Raw genomic sequence first — 19,153 nt, forward strand, 5'->3', positions numbered from 1 at the left:
CACACTCTGTGTTATCCACAAGCAAACGCTGCTGTGGGATGCACCAATGGGCTCTTAAAGGGAACCAGAAAGTCTCATTTTTGTGGGATTTATTTGTGTTTTTATTGTCAGTGACTAGTTGGGAGGGCAATGATTAAAAGGATTCTATCAACCAGACCATTTTCTATATTGTTAGTTTGATTTTGCTGAGCTTATTTTTTATTGGGAAAAAAAGTGTTTTGGGAAAATGTTTTTGCCTTTATTTCATGGTTGTATAATTTTGTCTCAGGTAATTGGGCATCAGGGAATTCGACCAAATTTAGCTGGGCATTTACCATCATCAGGGCAAGATTCTATCTGGTGGCCCCTTAAGTTTGGGCAGCGCAGAGATCACTGGGACCCACTGGGGACAGCGGGAATGCTCAGGGCCCTCCAGGATGTGCCACCTCTGGGACAGGAATCCGCAAGGACGTGGCACCCCCAGAACGAGGAACTCCCTGGGACAAGACCCTGCGAGACGACCCAGGTGTCACCACAGCAGGGGAGCCCTTTTCCCTCAGGGCAGGACCCCTCTGGATGTGCCCCCCAGGACAGAACCCACGGCCTCAGCTCAGCATAAACGGCCTCTTCCTTCTGCTGCAGAAAAGAGAAAGTGAAAGTCTTTCATCCCCCACAGCCCCCAAACACTGCCTGCACCCCCCAGCCCCCTTGGCCCCTTCCTGGGATCCCCCCACCGTTCCCTGCTCAGGTGTTCCCTGGGATGGCTGAGCCAGGAAATGGGGGGATGGGAAAAGCCCAGGGGTGTGTGGGGCACAGACCCAGAGCCTCCACCCTGGGGTGCCCCCCTGGCCATGAGCACACTGTGGGGGCTGTGCTGGGCTCTGAGTCACCCCAAAATCTGAGGCACCCAGGGCAGGAGCTGAGACCCCCGTGCCCACCCAGCCACTGCCCATCCCTGGGACCCCCATTCCCCTGGGAACCCAACCATGGGACCCCCATTCCCTTGGTCTCTGCTCCCTGGGACCCCCATCCCAGGACTCCCATTGCCCAGGACCACCATTTCCTTGATCCCATCCCATGGGCTGCTTCTTCCCTCATAACCACTCTCCCCAAGGGTCCCCTTTTCTCCCCTGGACCCCCAACTCTGGGACCCATATTCCATGACCAAAAACCCCTGGGGAAAACTTTTCCTGCAGAACCCCCATCCCTGAATCACCGGAGACATGGAGACCCCAATTCCACTGGACCCCCATTCTCCTGGACACCCACCCCTGGTTCCCCACATCCCCTGAGGCCCCCACTCCTGGGAACACCATCCCCCACTGAGCCCCCAGACTATCCCATAATGTCCCCAGCCTGTCCCCTGCTGTGTCTCCACCCATCCCCCACCCTGCCCCTACCAAGGGCCACCTACACATGGGGGGGGGAGGTGTGGCCTTTCTTCCTTCCTCTTCATCCGAAGAGCCGCCACAGCAGCGAGTGACAGCCAGTCCACATGGCCGGGGACACAGGGATGGCCGGGAAGGTGGCGCTGCTCCTGTGGGGTGAGTGCCCCGGGCACGGGCCTGACACCCCGGGGATGGGCCCTGGTGGGGCAGAGACCGGTGGGGAGGGGGCACAGGGGGGCTGGGGTGTCCCCTGAGGTCCCCATGGCCCACAGAGCCAGTGTATGGGCATGGACCGCAGTGTGAGCAGAGGAGTGGGGTGGCTGTGGGGACATGAACAGGGGGACAGGGATGCAGGAACAGGGACAAGGGCCGTGTACCATGCTGATGGGGCATGAAGACAGGCGCCATTGCAATGGGATGACGGGCACTGGGCCATGGAGATGTTGCTGATGGGACCAGGGCTGTGAGGATGGTGGTGGTGACCTGTAGGAGAATGGGGTGTCCACAGTGTCCCCATGTCCTGCCTCAGCCCAGGGTGACTGAGGTGTCCCTGTCCTCAAGATCTCTGTGCTACACCAGTGTTCCCACTGCAGACAGTCTGGGGACAGACACCACACCATGTCCCCCAGGTGCTGCTGTCCCCACCCAGCCCTGTCCCTTCTCCCTTCCAGCCCAGACCCTCGGCCTCGCTGGTGAGTCCTCGGCAGATGCCATGTCCCCACCCCGCTGTCCCCAGCCCCATGATGGCCCTGGCAGGCTGGTGTCCTCTGTCACCCACAGGTGCCCAGACCACCCAGCTCCTGGTGGAGCCCCCCTGGAGGCCGGCGGTGCTGTGGGACCGGGTGACACTGACCTGCCAGGGCTCGGGGACCGCCAGTGACACCACCTGGTACAAGGATGGGCAGCGCTGGTGGCTGGAGGCACCCGACCACTTCACTGTCACTGAGAGTGGCACCTACACGTGTAACAGACCTGGCAGTGGGCACAGCGCCTCTGTGAGAATCTTAGATGGTGAGGGGAGTTTGGGTGTCCCCAACCTGCCCTCTGCAGGGACCCCGAGGGCTTTGGGTGGACTCCGCTCCATTGGTGTGACCAGAGCTTGTCCCCTGCACATGGGGACATCCCAGACAATCCCAGTTTGGGGGGACCCTATTTCTGGAATTGGGGACCCGTGGTATATTGTGTGCCCCAATGAGGGGTCCCCATGAAAACGGGATCCCTCTGGTGTGACAGGACCCTCGCGTCCCCCAGACCAGCTGGTGCTGCAGGTGCCGACCCAGCCACTGCTGGAGGGGGACACGGTGACACTGCGCTGCCGGGGCTTTCGGGACATGTTGGTCACTGGGATGCGATTCTACCATGAATTCAAGGAGGTCAGGAGGTCCCTCCGTGGGATCGAGCTGTCCCTGTCCCCTCTGCATCTGAACCACAGTGGCCGCTACCGCTGCGGGGGCCGGGTGAACTCTGAGCTGTCACCGTGGGTGCAGTCGGTACCGGTGACAGTGACAGTGCACGGTGAGCACCCCACAACTGCCACCCCAGAACCCCCACAGCCCCTCCGCAGGGGCTCATGGTCACAAATCCCCCTCCCCTCTCCTTCCCAGAGCTCTTCACGGTGCCGGTGCTGGAGGGTCCCCCCGAGCTCATCGAGGGGTCCCCCCTCAATCTCAGCTGCCTCAGCACCCCCAGCCCCCTGCGGCCCCCAGCCCCCCTCCTGCACCTCTTCTACCGGGACGGGCAGTCGGTGGGGGGCCCGCAGGTGTCACCGCAGCTCCTGGTACCTGCCGTGGGGGTCTCTGACTCGGGTAATTACAGCTGCCAGGTGCGCTCCGAGGGGGGGGCCGTGCAGAAGAGCAGCGCCCGGCTCCGTGTCACGGTGCGCAGTGAGTGCGGGGATGGGCGCGGGGATGGGCACGGGGAGCCCCCACAGCCTCCTCGGGTCCCCTACTCAGCCTGGGGACCTCCATCCCTCTTTGGCATCTCACATCCCTTCTCAGGTCCCTGCTCCATCCTTTGATCTTCTTTTGTTACCTGGGTCCTTCAAACCCCATTCTCCCATGTAACCCTAATCCCTCTCTGGGGTCCCTGCACTCCTCCTTGGGTGCCCTTCTTGCTCCCTGAAGATCTCTCCATCCTCCTCCTAAGCCCCCTCTTTCCCCTCCCCATGTCCCCTACCCTTCCTTTGTCCCCAGTCCCTCCTGTGTCCCCCAGCAAGGGTCTCACTCTCAGGAGTGTCCCTGTGCGTTCAGCCGCCCCGGGGGACAGGTGGCACTGGGGGACCGCCTGGTGCTGAGCTGCAAAGTAGCCACAGGGACAGGTCCTCTGTCCTTCACCTGGCACCAGGGGGGCTCAGGAGCACTGCTTGGCACCGGCGCCCACCTGCAGCTGTGGCACATTGGGAACAATGACAGCGGCTACTACCAGTGCCGGGTCAGCGATGGGGACAGTGCAGCTGAGAGCCCCCATTGCACACCACCATCCTGGGGAACAGAACTACTTAGCTTGTGATGACCCCACCTGTGGAAACCCCCACCCCACCCATGCCAACCTCATCCAACCCTCATGTTCCCCACACCATCCCTGTCCCATCCCAGGCCACAGCCCCCGCCACTGCAAATCATGGTCCCATGTGACTGGAACCTCGGGCTCCACGTCCCCCACCCAGGACATCCCACCCGTGGCTCTCTCCTCCCACCTGTAACATCCATCCCCCACACCAGGTCACCATCACTGCCACTCCATGTCACCGTCACAGGTTAGCGGGACCCTCGTGATTGGGGTGATTCCACCCACAGCCTGCCCCAGCCTGCCCCATCCCCCTCCCACTCCATCCTCATTGCACCCATGGCATCCCTGCCTCCCACATCCACTGTTGGCCACAACCACTGCCACATTGGGACCCTCTGTCTGTTGGTGTCCCCAGGCACAACAGCCCCCATGTGACCCTCACATTCTACAAGGCAAAATTCATCCCACCCTCATCCACCCTGTCCCAGCCGCCCAACACTGGCTGCCAGCCCCTCCCCCCATCATCAGCCCTGTCTCTGTCCACACAGTTCCCGTGGCCAATGCCACCATCACCCCAGGTCTCCCGTCACACCAGGTGCAAACAGGTGACCCCGTGACCCTGCACTGCTCAGTGCAGGTGGGCTCAGCCCCTGTCAACTTCACCTGGCTGCACAATGGGCAGGAGGTGGCCGAGGGTCCTGTCCTGCAGCTTGGGAACGTCGATGTGGGACATTCAGGCACCTACCAGTGCATGGCCACCAACCAGCTGGGACAGGACGGGCACCACGTGTTCCGGGCACTCAGCCCTGAGCTGGCCCTGGAGGTGACATCGTGGGGACATGGAGGCACAGGTGGGCTCACAGGGGGTCACCCTGGTGGTCTGACACCCCCGGATTGTCGGTGACCTCAGTTTTCTCCCACTCTCTCTCTGGCAGTGACAGAAAGGGAACAGGAAACAGGAGGGGTCACCTGAGGTCACAATGGTTGCAGGACCCCTGGGGTGATGGGTGACCCCTCTGTGTTCCCCTTTGTCCCCAGCAGTGGCTGCAGGGGTCAGTGGTTCCCTGTTGTTCCTGGTCCTGCTCCTGGGTGTCATCATGGCCTGGCACTGGTGGCACCGCATTGGTGGGTGACCATGGGGGGGACGGGGTTCCCCGAGAGGGGTGGGAAGCCCCCAGACTGAAGGGGTGATAGGGTGGTACCCACAGCTCCTGACTTGGGTTGTGCTGAGCCCCCAGTGTCCTTGGCTGAGTGTCCTGGGCGATTTGGGCAGGTGTGGGAGGGTCACACAGCAATGTTGGGTTTTCTTTTGGGGTCCTGGGGGATTTTTGAGGGTCCCCCTCCCTGCTGCGCTTGGGGTTCTGGGTGCTCAGGGCACCGGTTCAGGGGTTCTGAGGGGCTCCAGAGATGCTCAGAGGTCCTGTGGGAATTGAGGGTCTGGTGGTGGGTTCAGGATTCCCGTGGGTGCTCAGGGCCCTGGGGATCCCACAGTCACCCCTTCCCTCTCCTTTGCAGCCACCAGGAAGAAGCAGGAAAGGTGAGTGGGGGCTCCATTCACAACCCCTCTTCTACTCTCACACCCTGAACCCTCCATGTGCTCCCAAAACCCCTCCATCCCCACAGGGCACATCCACAGCCCCTGGCCCCCCCGGAGGAGGAGGAGGTTCTGTACACCCATGTTGTGAAAACCGAGCGGGCAGGGGGTGAGTACGGGGACAGGGAAATACAGGGACATGTCACCCGCTGGGGTCACCCCCAGCCGGGTCCCCCCAGCCAGTGTCTCTCACAGGGCTCCCCAGTGCTGCCCTCCCCAAGGACACCACGGTGACCTATGCAGAGCTGCCAGGACCCCATGGACGACCACAGGATACCAGCAACATCTACGAGAGTGTGCCGTGACACTGAGGAAACTGGGGGGCACTGGGGGACACCGGGGATCCCCTCACCCTGAGCTTCTGTGGTTGCCATCCAGCCTGAGGTGGTGGTCAGGAGAAGGGGCTGGTGCACAGAGCACCCAGTGCTCCCCATTCCATCTCCCAGTACCACCACGGCTTCCCCATTCCTCCTCCCATTGTTCCCAGTACACCCAGGGGCTCCCCCTTTCCCTTCCCAGTACTCCCACAGTCCCAGTGGCGGCACATTCCCCCTCCCAGTGCAAGGAGGGCACACGGTTGGTTTCGATACACTTCAGCCCAAAATGCAGCTTTTTGGTTAAACTGGCACAAGTGGTGTTTGTTCAGCCCTGTTGGGCTTTAGGAATGGAATTCTCCAGTTCTGGCTTCCACTAAACAACCAGGGGCCTGGGGAGCCCCGAGGGTGGAGGGCCCGAAATGGCCGAGGGGAGACCCCGGCAGGGCGGGGGAGCGGAGACCCTGGGCTGGGCTCTGCGGAAAGGAGGGACCAGTACGGTGGTCCCAGAGCATGGGGAAGGGGCCCAGCTGCCATAGCGCTGCGAGTGCCGGGACTGTCACGGCGCGCATGAACCGACTGTGAGAGCGTGTCCCAAGCCACTGTCGCCATGTGTCGGGACAGCCCGTGGCCACGGTGACGCCCCCTCAGCTTTGGGCACTCGGAATGGGCGGGGCAGGGGCGGGGCAGAGCCCTGTCCATTCCCCGTGCCCTGTGCAGGTGAGGAGGGCAGGGATGGAGCAGCTTTGGGGACACCTGGAATCGATACAAGGTCATTCCCCAGAGCCACACCATGACTGTGGGCAGAGCCCCGGCTCAACATTTCCACACTTTTCCCTCTGGTCTGGTGGCTGCAGCCAGAACCCAAATATTCTTTCCATGAGGTTCCAAAGGGCTGCAGGTTTGAGACAAGAAGGAGGAGGGTCCCGGTCAGGTTGTTGAGCAGATGGGTGTGGGATTTGCAGAACTTCTGGGGCTCTCTCAGCCTCTTGCTGAGAGGGACAAAATGATCAATTGCTGCATTTCCGGACTGCTTCCCTCACAGCTGCCCCTGCAGGGGGGTTTGCAGCCAGCCCTGCTCTGAAAACCATCCAAGGCCCTCGCAGAGCCACTGCTTGGGCTCCCATTGGCTTTTGTGCTTCTTGCAGGGCCCAGCAAACCACAGCCAGGCCTTTTCCTGCCACAGAATTGTCACCTTTGCAGCCGCTCTAAAGCTGCCAGAATCCAATGGGCACCTAAACTGAACCAGAAAGTTTCATTTCTGTGGGATTTGTTTGTGCTTTTATTATGAGTGACTTTTTGGGAGAGTAGCAATTAAAAGGATTATATCGACCAGACAATTTTGCATGTCATCTGTTTGATTTTGGTGATTTTCTTTTTAGTGGGAAAAAAGGGTGTGGGAAAAGACGTTTGCCTTTATTTCCTGGGTGTCTAATTTTGTCTCAGCCAATTGGGCAACAGGGAATACAAGCAAATTTCGCCTGGCATTTACCATCATCAGGGCAAGATTCCACTTGATGCCCCCTTAAGTTTGGGCAGCCCAGAGGTCACAGGGCCCCACTGGGGACAGCGGGAATGCTCAGGGCCCCCCAGGATGTGCCACCTCTGGGACAGGAATCCCCAAGGCCGTGGCACCCCCAGAACGAGGAATCCCCTGGGACAAGACCCTGGGACAAGCCCCAGGTGTCACCACAGCAGAGGAGCCCTTTTCCCTCAGGGCAGGACCCCTCTGGATGTGCCCCCCAGGACAGAACCCACGGCCTCAGCTCACCATAAACGGCCTCTTCCTTCTGCTGCAGGAAAGAGAAAGTGAAAATCTTTCATCCCCCACAGCCCCTGAACACTGCCTGCACCCCCCAGCCCCCTTGGCCCCTTCCGGGGATCCCCCCACCGTTCCCTGCTCAGGTGTTCCCTGGGATGGCTGAGCCAGGAAATGGGGGGATGGGAAAAGCCCAGGGGTGTGTGGGGCACAGACCCAGAGCCTCCACCCTGGGGTGCCCCCCTGGCCATGAGCACACTGTGGGGGCTGTGCTGGGCTCTGAGTCACCCCAAAATCTGAGGCACCCAGGGCAGGAGCTGAGACCCCCGTGCCCACCCAGCCACTGCCCATCCCTGGGACCCCCATTCCCCTGGGAAGCCAACCATGGGACCCCCATTCCCTTGGTCTCTGCTCCCTGGGACCCCCCTTCCAGGACTCCCATTGCCCAGGACCACCATTGCCTTGATCCCATCCCATGGGATGCTTGTTCCCATAGAACCCAAATTTCCAAGGGTCCCCTTTTCTCCCCTGGACCCCCAACCCTGGGACCCATATTCCATGACCAAAAACCCCTGGGGAAACCTTTTCCTGCAGGACCCCCATCCCTGAATCACCGGAGACATGGAGACCCCAATTCCCCTGGACCCCCATTCTCCTGGACACCCCTCCTTGTTTCCCTGCATCCCCTGAGGCCCCCACTCCTGGGAACACCATCCCCCACTGAGCCCCCAGACTATCCCATAATGTCCCCAGCCTGTCCCCTGCTGTGTCTCCACCCATCCCCCACCCTGCCCCCACCAAGGGCCACCTACACATGGGGACGAGGTGTGACCTTTCTTCCTTCCTCTTCATCCGAAGAGCCGCCACCCAGGGGACCGGTGGCCACAGCAGCGAGTGACAGCCAGTGCACATGGCCGGGGACACGGGGATGGCTGGGAAGGTGGCGCTGCTCCTGTGGGGTGAGTGCCCCGGGCACGGGCCTGACACCCCGGGGATGGGCCCTGGTGAGGCAGAGACCGGTGGGGAGGGGGCACGGGGGGGCTGGGATGTCCCCTGAGGTCCCCAAGGCCAGCAGAGCCAGTGCATGGGCATGGACCCGGACCCCAGTGTGAGCAGAGGAGTGGGGTGGCTGTGCGGACAGGAAAAGGGGGACAAGAAGAGGGGAACTGGGATGTGAGGACAGTAACAGGGGGAGAGAAATGTGGGGATAAGGATGTGGCAAAGGAACCTTGGGGCTGTAGCAGTTGTGGGGACAGGGACAGGGGCACAGGAATGCAGGGACAGGGAGAAGGGCCATGTACCATGCAGATGGGCTGTGGGGATGAGTTCCATTAGAATGGGATGACGGGCCATGGGGATGTTGCTGATGGGACCAGGGCTGTGAGGATGGTGGTGGTGACCTGTTGGAGAATGGGGTGTCCACAGTGTCCCCATGTTCTGCCTTAGCCCAGGGTGACCGAGGTGTCCCTGTCCTCAAGACCTCTGTGCTACACCAGTGTTCCCACTGCAGGCAGTCTGGGGACAGACACCACACCATGTCCCCCAGGTGCTGCTGTCCCCACCCAACCCTGTCCCTTCTCCCTTCTAGCCCACACCCTCGGCCTCGCTGGTGAGTCCTCAGGGGATGCCATGTCCCCACCCCACTGTCCCCAGCCCCATGCAATGGCCCTGGCAGGCTGGTGTCCCCTGTCACCCGCAGGTGCCCAGACCACCCAGCTCCTGGTGGAGCCCCCCTGGAGGCCGGCAGTGCTGTGGGACCAGGTGACACTGACCTGCCAGGGCTTGGGGACCGCCGGTGCCACCACCTGGTACAAGGACGGGCAGCGTTGGGGGCAGAACAGAAGCGACCGCTTCACTGTCACCGAGAGTGGCACCTACACATGTGACAGACCTGGCAGTGGGTCCAGCCCTGCCTTGAGAGTCATGAATGGTGAGGGGGGATCTTAAATGATCAGGGTGGCCTCTTGTTGGGTCTGCGTGGGCTCCACTCCAGGTGTCGCCTTACACCGCTCGTGTGGCAAGAGCCTGTCCCCTGCACTCAGGGTCATCCCTGTGCATCCCAGTGTGATGGGACCCCCGTGGTGACACCTGTGCCACGGAGCGTCTCCTGGTGTTCCTGGGATCCTCCCGCGCAATGGAGACTCCACCCAGATGTCCGCAGTGCCATGGGCATCCAACTTGGAAAGGTCCCGTGCCACTCAGTTTGAAGGGACTCTCCTGTCCCACAGACCGGCTGGTGCTGCAGGTGCCAGCACAGACACTACTGGAGGGAGACACGGTGAAACTGCGCTGCCGGGTCAGGCAGGACATGTCGGTCAGCAGGGTGCGGTTTTACCAGGATGGGAAGGATCCTGGAGGGTTCCTCACTGGGACCGAGCTGTCCCTGTCCCCCCTGCAGCTGAAACACAGTGGCCGCTACCACTGTGTGGCCTTCATGAGCTTCGGGCTGTCACTGTCAATACCAGTGACAGTGACAGTGCACGGTGAGCACCCCCACTGCTGGAACTCCAATATCCTGACACCCCCAAAGTCACTTCCCAGGGGACTCAGAGTCACAGCCCTCACCTCTCCTCTCCTTCCTAGAGCTCTTCACGGTGCCGGTGCTGGAGGGTCCCCCAGAGCCCATCGAGGGGTCCCCCCTCAATCTCAGCTGCCTCAGCAGCCCCAGCCCCCTGCGGCCCCCAGCCCCCCTCCTGCACCTCTTCTACCGGGACGGGCAGTTGGTGGGGGGCCCGCAGGTGTCCCCGCAGCTCCAGGTGCCCGCCGTGGGGGTCTCTGACTTGGGGAATTACAGCTGCCAGGTGCGCTCCGAGGAGGGGACTGTGCGGAAGAGCAGCGCCCGACTCCGCGTCACGGTGCGCAGTGAGTGTGGGGATGGGCACGGGGAGCCCCCACAGCCATCCCAGGGCTCCCATCCTTTCTCAACCCTCTGTATGTTGCCCTGCCTTCCCTGGGCTCTCCCTGCGTCCTCCCATCACCTTTCCTGCTGCCTGCATCCCTCACCAGGTCCCCTCACCCCTCCCCAGCTGCACCTCTCCCTCTCTGAGGTCCTTCCATTGTCCACAGGTCCCACTATCCCTGTCTGGGTCCCCAAAACCTTCCCTGTGGCTCCCTTCAACCCTCTCTATGTGTCTCCTGGCTGAATCTCTCACCCTGCCCTGGGGTCCCTTCCAGCCTTTTCCAAGCCTCTCTCCCATCTCTGGGCCCCCTTCTTCCTCACAGGGATCCCTTCATCCCTCTCTGATCCTCCCCCTCCCTAAGTCCTTCTCTGCTCCCTGGTGTCCCCCACTCCTCATCCCATGTCCCCAATCCCTCGTGTGTCCACCCGCAGGTGTCCCACTCTCGGGGGGAGTGCAGCCCCCTGCGGGACAGGTGGCACTGGGTGACTGCCTGGTGCTGAGCTGTGCAGTGGCCACAGGGACAGGTCCTCTGTCCTTCACCTGGCACCGGAGGGGCTCAGAGGCACTGCTGGGTGCCAGCCCCCACCTGGAGCTGTGGCACTTAGGGGACTAGGAAAACAGCCACACCAGTGCTGGGCCAGTGATGGGGACAGTGTGGCCAAGAGCCCCACACTGAACCTCACTGTCCTTGGCCTGAGGGAGATCCCACCCACAGCATCCCCAATTCCACACATTCCCATTCCACCCCAACTGCCCACACCATCCCCAATCCACCCCAGGTCACAGCCCCCACCCCTGGCTGTCACAGCCCAGGGGAACTGGGACCGTCTGGCTCCAGGTGTCCCCACCCAGGACATCCAGGCCATGGATCCCTAATGCCAGCTGTCACATGTCCCACTCCCCATCAGGTCACATTCACCCTACTGAGCGTGACTCTCCAGGGGAGTGAGTCCCTTGGCACTGGGGTGATGCCCCCGTTGATTTGCCTCATCAGACCCATCACATCCCACCCACGCCATTCCGTGCCCCCCACGAGGTGACGGCCACCACCACCCTTGGACACAGCCGCCCTCATGCCATCCTCACCTCAGCCTCATCCCATCCTCAGCCCTCCCCCCTCATCCATCACATGCCCTCATCCCACAGCACATGATGGCTCCACCCCATGGGATCACTGTCCTGGCTGAAGGAGACCCTCTGTCTCCAGGTGCCACCACACAGACTCCCTCAATCCCCCAGGCTGGGTGCAGCCCCTCCTCCTGGCCTCAGCCCTGTCTCTGTCCCCACAGTGCCCGTGGCCAATGCCACCATCACCCCCAGTCCCCTGTCACACCAGGTGCACGCAGGTGACCCCGTGACCCTGCGCTGCTCGGTGCAGGTGGGCTCAGCCCGTCACCTTCACCTGGCTGCGTGATGGGCAGATGGTGGCCCAGGGTCCCGTCCTGGAGCTTGGGAATGTCAGTGTGGGCCATTCGGGCACCTACCAGTGCGTGGCCACCAACCAGCTGGGACAGGACGGGCACCGCGTGTTCCGGGCACTCAGCCCTGAGCTGGCCCTGGAGGTGATCCCTGGCTCACCCTGGGTCACAGGTGGGCTCACAAGGGGTCACTGGGTTGTTCAGGATCCCCGAGATTTAATGTGACCTTGACATGTCCTCCTCTGTCCCCAGCAGTGGCTGTGAATGTCGGCAGGACCCTCCTGTTCCTGCTCCTGCTCCTGGCTGTCATTGGGGGCTGTCACTGCTGGCACCATTGGGGTGGGTGACAATGGGGGGATGGGGGTCCTGGAGTGAGGGGAAGCCCCCAGAGTGGGGGCAGAGACAGGGCAGCACCCAGGGCCCCTGAGCTGGGGGAAACGGAGCCCACAGTGATGTCGGCTGGAGGTCCTGGGGGGTCTGGGGGGAATTTCGATGGTCTTGGTTGGGCTCCAGGGCCATCCCTGGGTAGGCTTTGAGGAACATTGGGGTGGCATTGGGAGCTCCTGGAGGGTTTGGGCAGCTCTTGGAGGGCTGTGCAGGGATTTAGGGAAATCTTTCTGGGGTCCTGTGGGAGTTTGGGGGTCCTGTGGCTGGTTGGACCTGCTGGGGTCCCAGGAAGGTTCAGGGGTCTCGGGGTCTCCATGGTCACCCCCTCTCCTTTTCCTTGCAGCAACCACGAAGCCCCAGGAAAGGTGAGTGGGGGTCTCCAGCAAGGACTACCCTTTCCCCGTTTCACAGACACCCCTCAGACCTTCCTTATCCCCACAGGACCCCCCCAGAAGAGGGGGAAGTGCTGGGACCCCACATTGATGGCACCGAGTGGGCAAGGAGTGAGTACAGGGGGGGACAGGGACACGTCACCCACCAGTGTCACCGTTCACCCAGGCCCTCACAACCAGTGTCACTCTCAGGGCCTCCCCAAGTGACCCCAGGCCCTGCCCCTCCTCGAAATCCACAAGTGACCAACATGGAGCTGCCGAGACCCTACAAGAGACAGCAGGACCCTGATGACACCTTTGAGGGTGTGCTGTGACACTGGGGACACTGGCAGCACTGGGAGGCATCGGTTCCCCTCAGCAGTCCCTTCTTCCTCTTCACTGCACCCCACAGGACTCCTCGTTCCCTCGCCCAGTGCCGGGCTGGCACGCGACCCTTTTCCCTCTTATTGTACCCAAAATTCAGCTTTCTGATTAAACTGCGAGAAACAAGGCTCCTGGCTTCAGGCGGCAGCTGTTTGTGGGAGCACGGCTGTGGCTGCCCAGCTCCGCTGTTTTCTGTGGCTGCTTTGGCTTTTCCTACACTTGAACCCAACAACCCGTGTCCCACCCGAGCCTCGTAGCTCATGCTACAGCTTGGGAGGTTTTGATAAACTTCCTTTGCCACCCTGGGTGTGCCTCCTCCCACCGTTCCAGCCGCCACTCCGAGGGTTCCTGCAGCAGCCCATTTTGCCATCCGGAGCGGCACCGTTCCCAGCTGCCCCCCAGCCCCGTCAGTGAGGGAAGGACGCTTCTCTCTCTCTCCCGCCCGCTGAGTCTCCATTAACCATGGAGAGAGAGACAGCCGAGCTGTTGCCACAGCGCCCCCTGCAGCCGCGGGGGAATCATCGCACCCGCCCTGCCCGGCCGGGAGCCACCAGCGCCCCTGCCGGCTGTGCCCGGAACTGCACCGCAGGGGAAGTGCCTGCAGCCCCGAGAGGGCTGGGACTGGGTTTGTGCTTTTGTTTGTTGTTGGTGGCGGTGTTGTTTGTTTGTCTTGTTATAGATATTCTAGTGAAGAACTGTTATTCCTCTTCCCATGTCTTTGCCTGGAAGCCCCTTAACTTCAAAATGATAATACTTTGGAGGGAAGGTGGTCAAATTTTCCATTCCAAGGCAGGTTCCAGCCTGCCTTGGCAGACACCTTTACAGCAGGATACATCTTTTTGGCAGCAGAGGGCAGGTCACAGTTTGCCTTGAGCTGGAGGGATGTCCAGAGCTCTGGAACTGACTGGAAACTCAGACCCACCCTGTGCCATGGACTCACACATTCTGACAGGCTTGGAAAAGGGGGAGGCTTGGGAACACCCACAGGGCCTTTGAGACATCATCGTGTGCGGAACACAGCAGAGGACGTGTTTGGGACAGGGGAGAAGAGAATCCAGAGCCTCCTGAAAGCTGCTTTGGCCATCAGAGCAATGAAGGTCCAGGGCCCTGCCAGGTTCCTCTGGTGGAAGAAACTATCTGGGGGAAGGATCCCGAGTTTTCCCCTTTCAGGGGCTTTCCCTGGAAATTGTTCCTTTCTTGACCCTCAGGGATTCTAAACCTTGTTGCTGTTGGTTTTGTTCTCTCATTGCTGTTTGCAGGAAATTGTTTTCTGTCAGCCCTTTGGGACATTTGCCTTTTGTGCCTCCACTGGCAGGGGGAGGGGCAGCAGCCCCTGGTTCTAGTGTCAGCCCAGAACTGGAGAATCCCATTCCTAAAGCCTGACAGAGCTCAACAAAGAAACACCATTTCTGCCAGTTGAACCAAAAGCTGCAATTTGGGCCAAATAACAGGGAAACGACTCCATGGGTGTTCTCAGAGTGCTGAGAGGGGGATTGCAGAGCCAGTGGGAGCACAGGGGTACTGGGAGACAGAATGGAAAACACCCGGATCTACTGGGAACAATGGAGAGGCACTGGGAGGGGAAATAGGGAGCCCCTGAGGGTACTGGGAGCACAGTGAGGAGAGAATGGGGAAGTCTCTGAGGGCGCTGGGAGCACTTGGATGTGGAATGGGAAGCCAGTTGTGGTAGTGGAAGGAGGGTGGGGAAGCCCTTGGAGATTCTGGGGGCATGGGGAGTTCTGGGTGCCCTGTGCAGCCTCACACGTGACCCCCCCCTTGTGCTCATCTACCCGTGAATGTTGAGCACCCATGGGAGCAGGAGCAGGGACACATGTGTGACTGCCCATGGGTGGGGTCCCCCACTGCCCCCCAGTTCCCCCAGAGCCCCCCAGTGCCCACTGGAGCCCCGAGTGTCACAGCACATTCCCGTAGGTGTCACTGAGTTCCCGCTGTCGCCCATGGGGTCCCCGCAGCTCCGCGTAGGTCACCTGGGGATCCTGGAGCGCGGTGGCACGGGGGGACGCTGCGAGAGACACTGGCTGTGGGATCTGGGTGGGGGTGACACTCATGGGTGACGTGTCCCTGTGTGTGTGTCCCACCCTGTACTCACCCCCCATCTGCCTGGTGCTCACGACGTGGGTGTACAGCACCTCCCCCTCCTCTGGGGGGGCCGGGGGATCCGGGGGGGCCCTGCGGGGATAAAGGGGATGTGTGGGGGGGAATGGGAGGTCTTGGGGTTGGGGTAAAAGGGGACAGTGTGGTTTGAGCCCCCCACTCACCTTTCCTGCTGCTTCCTGGAGGCTAGAAAGGAAAGAGGGGAAAGGTAACTGTGGGATCCCCAAGGCCCCCTCAGAAATCCTGGCACCCTACTGGGCCCTCAGATTCTCCCAGAACCCCTGAGCATCCCTGATGGCCCCCAGAACCCCTGAACCACCCAAGTGCTCTGGACCTCGTGAGTGCCAAGAAGCCAATGCTGGCAAGGAGGGGGATCCTCCAAATTCCCCCAGGATCCCTGAAAGAAGCCCCAACATCCCTGCAAGACCCTCCAACAACACCCAAAATCCTTGAGGACCCTGAGCACTCAGCACTGCCCAAACCAGGAGCTGTGGGTGTCACCCATCACCCCCACATTCCAGGTGGCCTCCCACCTCCCCAGGGCCCCCGTTGCCCCCATTGTCACCCACCCATGTTGTTCCACCGGTGCCAGCCCACAGCTACACCCACGAGCAGGACCAGAAACAGGAGGGACACGCCAACCCCTGTGGCCACTGCTGGGGACAGAAGGGACACAGTGGGGTCACCTGTCGTTTTGGGGGTCCTGCAATCCCAATGACCCTATGTGACCCCACCTCTGCTCCACTGTCCACGTGGTGTCACCTCCAGGGCCAGCTCAGGGCTGAGTGCCCGGAACACGCGGTGCCCGTCCTGTCCCAGCTGGTTGGTGGCCACACACTGGTAGGTGCCCGAATGTCCCACACTGACGTTCCCAAGCTCCAGGACAGGACCCCGGGCCACCTCCTGCCCGTTGTGCAGCCAGGTGAAGTTGACAGGAGCTGAGCCCACCTGCACCGAGCAGCGCAGGGTCACGGGGTCACCTACGTGCACATGGTGTGTCAGGGGACCGGGGGTGATGGTGGCATTGGCCACGGGCACTGCGGGGACACAGAGATGGGTCTGAGGATGGGGGAGTGGCTGGCAGCCAGCAAGAGGGACAGGGACACGGGAATGAGAGTTTTCTGGAGGGTGCTGAGGGTGAGGCCACCCCCAGCCTGAGGGTCATGCTCACCCAGGACGGTGACATTCAGGGGAACACTCTCAGCCACACTGTCTCCATCACTGACCCGGCACTGGTATTGGCCACTGATATTGTCCTCAACATTGTGCAGCTCCAGGCAGGGGCCGGTGCCCAGCGGTGTCCCCAAGTCCCCCCGGTGCCACGTGAAGGACAGGGGACCTGTCCCTGCAGCTACGGCACAGCTCAGCACCAGGCGGTCACCCAGTGCCACCTGACCCCCGGGGAGCTGCGCTGACACGAACACTCCCGAGAGCGGGACCCCTGCGGGAGGGAGTGAAACCAGGGGACAGTGAGGGACATGGGTGGATTTTTCGAGGGGCAGGGGGACCCCAGTGAGGAAGAGAGGGCCCAGAGCTGATGGGGGGCTTGGAAAAAAACCCAAGAAATGGTGGGGAGTTCAGGGAGGGGACAGCTGGAACGGGCTGAGGGGGCACCACAGGGAGGGTATGGTGGGACCTGGGGACCATGAGGAGAGATCAGAGGGGAGTGGGGATGAACCAGGAATGGGTGAAGGGACCCAGAGAGGGATGGAGGGACATGGAGGGGGACCTGAGCAGTGATGCAAGGACGTGGAAAAATTTCATCAGAAAGATGGGGGTACCCAGGAAGGGCTGGCGCACTTGGCGAGGGAGTTGGGAAAGGATGCATGTCCTCCGACAGGCATGGGGGGTCCAAGCAGGAATGGGGGTCCCGAGGCAAGGCAGGGGACACGAGGAGGCTGTGGGGGCTCCCCGTGCCCATCCCCACACTCACTGCGCACCATGACGCGGAGCCGGGCGCTGCTCTTCTGCACGGCCCCCCCCTCAGAACGCACCTGGCAGCTGTAATTCCCCGAGTCAGAGACCCCCACGGCGGGCACCTGGAGCTGCGGGAACACCTGCGGGCCCCCCACCAACTGCCCATCCCGGTAGAAGAGGTGCAGGAGGCGGGTTCGTGGCCGCAGGGGGCTGGGGGGACTGAGGCAGCTGAGATTGAGGGGGGACCCCTCGATGAGCTCGGGGGGACCCTCCAGCACCGGCACCGTGAAGAGCTCTGGGAAGGAGATGAGGGAAGGACTGATTCTGAGTCCCCTGGGATGTGGCTTTGGAGGTTTCAGGATACTGGAATTCCAGCCGTGGGTGCGCTCACCGTGTACTGCCACTGTCACTGGAGATGACGATAATGGCCACAAGCTCACCAAACCCTCACAGTGGTAGCGGCCGCTGTGGTTCTGCTGGAGAGGGGACAGGGACAGCTCGGTCCCCCTGAGGAACATCCCCAGATGCTTCTTGTCCTTGTAAAACTGCACCCTGCTGACCGATGTGTCTGGCCTGACCCGGCAGCGCAGTGTCACCGTGTCCCCCTCCAGCACTGTCTGTGTTGGCACCTGCAGCACCAGCCGGTCTGTGGGACAGGAGAGTCCCATTGAACTGAGATGCACCAGACAGGTCCAAGGTGGGCACCCATGGCACCGGGGACATCTGGGAGGAGTCTCCATGGCATGGGAGGATCTCAGGGGCACCAGGAGCAACCCCACAGCACACGTGTAACCATGGGTGTCCCATCACCCTGGGATACAATGGGATGTCCCTGAGTGCAGGGGACAGGCTCTTGCCACACGACAGGTGTGAGGCAATCCTTGTAAGTGAGCCCCCCAGACCTCTCAGGGAAGAACCCATATCATTTAAGATCCCCCCTCACCATTTAAGACCATCATGGGGGGACTGAGCCCACTGCCGGGTCTGTCACATGTGTAGGTGCCACTCTCAGTGACAACGAACTTCTCCCGGACCTCCTGCCCCCAGCGCTGCCTGTCCTTGTACCAGGTGGTGTCACCGGCAGTCCCCGAGCCCTGGCAGGTCAGTGTCACCCGGTCCCACAGCACCGCCGGCCTCCAGGGGGGCTCCACCCGGAGCTGGGTGGTCTGGGCACCTGCAGGTGACAGGGGACCCCAGCCTGCCGGGGACACCAGCCTGCCAGGGTCACCACGGGGCTGGGGACAGTGGGGTGGGGACATGGCATCTGCCAAGGACTCACCAGCGAGGCCGAGGGTATGGGCTGGAAGGGAGAAGGGAAGGGATCAGGGTGGTGGTGGCACTGGAGGGACAGCACCATTTGGGGGGACATGGTGTGATGTCTGTCCCCAAACTCTCCCCAAGGGTAACACTGGTGTAGCACAGAGCTTTTGCTGACAGAGACACCTCAGTCATCCTGGGCTGAGGCAGGACATGGGGACACTGTGGACCCCCCATGCTTGCACAGGTCACCACCGCAATCCTCACAGCACCTGTCCCTACAGCCACACCCCCATGGCCCCACCTCTGTGATCCCTTTCCCATGGCACCAGTCCCGCTGGCCCGTCTGCATGGTACGTGCGTGACTCTTGTCCCTGTCCCTGCATCCTGGTTCCTTTGTCCCGGCCTTGAGGAGCTCAGGGGACACCCCAGCCCCCCTGTGCCCCCTCCCCACCGGTCTCTGCCTCACCAGGGCCCATCCCCGGGGTGTCAGGCCCGTGCCTGGGCACTCACCCCACAGGAGCAGCGCCACCTTCCCGGCCATCCCCGTGTCCCCGGCCATGTGCACTGGCTGTCACTCGCTGCTGTGGCCACTGGTCCCCTGGGTGGCGGCTCTTCGGATGAAGAGGAAGGAAGAAAGGTCACACCTCGTCCCCACGTGTAGGTGGCCCTTGGTGGGGGCAGGGTGGGCGATGGGTGGAGACACAGCAGGGGACAGGCTGGGGACATTATGGGATAGTCTGGGGGCTCAGTGGGGGATGGTGTTCCCAGGAGTGGGGGCCTCAGGGGATGTGGGAAATTAAGGCCGGGTGTCCAAGATAATGGGGGTCCAGGGGAATTGGGGTCTCCATTCCAGGAGGGA

The 19,153-nt window shown here is 61.6% G+C and overlaps 3 protein-coding genes and 1 long non-coding RNA gene across 4 annotated transcripts; 3 read left to right on the top strand and 1 right to left on the bottom strand.

Annotated features, from left to right (window-relative positions):
• Nucleotides 1–1,474: 1,474 nt before the first annotated feature.
• LOC136302886 (Fc receptor-like protein 4) lies at nucleotides 1,475–5,774 on the top strand. Its single transcript, XM_066206476.1, has 10 exons — nucleotides 1,475–1,523; nucleotides 2,039–2,059; nucleotides 2,148–2,378; nucleotides 2,619–2,882; nucleotides 2,972–3,250; nucleotides 4,424–4,726; nucleotides 4,914–5,000; nucleotides 5,391–5,412; nucleotides 5,499–5,578; nucleotides 5,665–5,774. Exons 1-10 carry the CDS (start codon nucleotides 1,475–1,477, stop codon nucleotides 5,772–5,774), a joined length of 1,446 nt encoding a protein of 481 aa, XP_066062573.1.
• A 431-nt stretch (nucleotides 5,775–6,205) lies between these two features.
• On the top strand, nucleotides 6,206–12,124 carry LOC136302887 (Fc receptor-like protein 3). Its single transcript, XM_066206477.1, has 8 exons — nucleotides 6,206–6,278; nucleotides 9,131–9,151; nucleotides 9,290–9,472; nucleotides 9,771–10,025; nucleotides 10,126–10,404; nucleotides 11,732–11,820; nucleotides 11,864–12,004; nucleotides 12,113–12,124. The coding sequence occupies exons 1-8, from the start codon at nucleotides 6,206–6,208 to the stop codon at nucleotides 12,122–12,124; spliced, it is 1,053 nt and encodes a 350-aa protein (XP_066062574.1).
• A 465-nt stretch (nucleotides 12,125–12,589) lies between these two features.
• LOC136303045 (uncharacterized) lies at nucleotides 12,590–12,952 on the top strand. The gene is made up of 3 exons (XR_010724151.1): nucleotides 12,590–12,612; nucleotides 12,689–12,750; nucleotides 12,832–12,952. It is a non-coding gene; the product is annotated as an uncharacterized lncRNA (long non-coding RNA).
• A 1,954-nt stretch (nucleotides 12,953–14,906) lies between these two features.
• LOC136303235 (Fc receptor-like protein 4) lies at nucleotides 14,907–18,853 on the bottom strand. Its single transcript, XM_066206934.1, has 9 exons — nucleotides 18,805–18,853; nucleotides 17,978–18,334; nucleotides 17,426–17,680; nucleotides 17,051–17,329; nucleotides 15,852–16,154; nucleotides 15,687–15,773; nucleotides 15,282–15,303; nucleotides 15,113–15,192; nucleotides 14,907–15,025 (listed from the first exon to the last, which is right to left on the bottom strand). The coding sequence occupies exons 1-9, from the start codon at nucleotides 18,851–18,853 to the stop codon at nucleotides 14,916–14,918; spliced, it is 1,542 nt and encodes a 513-aa protein (XP_066063031.1). The 3' UTR covers nucleotides 14,907–14,915.
• Between the last annotated feature and the right edge of the window lie 300 nt (nucleotides 18,854–19,153).

This window comes from Chamaea fasciata, unplaced genomic scaffold, assembly GCF_029207755.1.
Source record: "Chamaea fasciata isolate MVZ Bird 193981 ecotype frontalis unplaced genomic scaffold, bChaFas1.0.hap1 SCAF_31, whole genome shotgun sequence".
In the NCBI taxonomy this organism is placed as follows: domain Eukaryota; kingdom Metazoa; phylum Chordata; class Aves; order Passeriformes; family Sylviidae; genus Chamaea; species Chamaea fasciata.

Bases quoted from the DNA above. Each gene is read 5' to 3' on its own strand.
- LOC136303235 (XM_066206934.1), bottom strand. From the start codon at position 18,853: ATGGCCGGGGACACGGGGATGGCCGGGAAGGTGGCGCTGCTCCTGTGG. The intron at 15,774-15,851 runs GTGGGGTCACAT...TTCTGTCCCCAG, and splicing joins ACGTGGACAGTGGAGCAGAG to CAGTGGCCACAGGGGTTGGC. The intron at 15,193-15,281 runs GTGAGTGGGGGG...TTATCCCCGCAG, and splicing joins TCCAGGAAGCAGCAGGAAAG to GGCCCCCCCGGATCCCCCGG.
- LOC136302886 (XM_066206476.1), top strand. From the start codon at position 1,475: ATGGCCGGGGACACAGGGATGGCCGGGAAGGTGGCGCTGCTCCTGTGG. The intron at 2,379-2,618 runs GTGAGGGGAGTT...CGCGTCCCCCAG, and splicing joins CTCTGTGAGAATCTTAGATG to ACCAGCTGGTGCTGCAGGTG. The intron at 4,727-4,913 runs GTGGGCTCACAG...CTTTGTCCCCAG, and splicing joins GTGGGGACATGGAGGCACAG to CAGTGGCTGCAGGGGTCAGT.
- LOC136302887 (XM_066206477.1), top strand. From the start codon at position 6,206: ATGGCCGAGGGGAGACCCCGGCAGGGCGGGGGAGCGGAGACCCTGGGC. The intron at 6,279-9,130 runs GTACGGTGGTCC...TCTCCCTTCTAG, and splicing joins TCTGCGGAAAGGAGGGACCA to CCCACACCCTCGGCCTCGCT. The intron at 10,026-10,125 runs GTGAGCACCCCC...TCTCCTTCCTAG, and splicing joins AGTGACAGTGACAGTGCACG to AGCTCTTCACGGTGCCGGTG.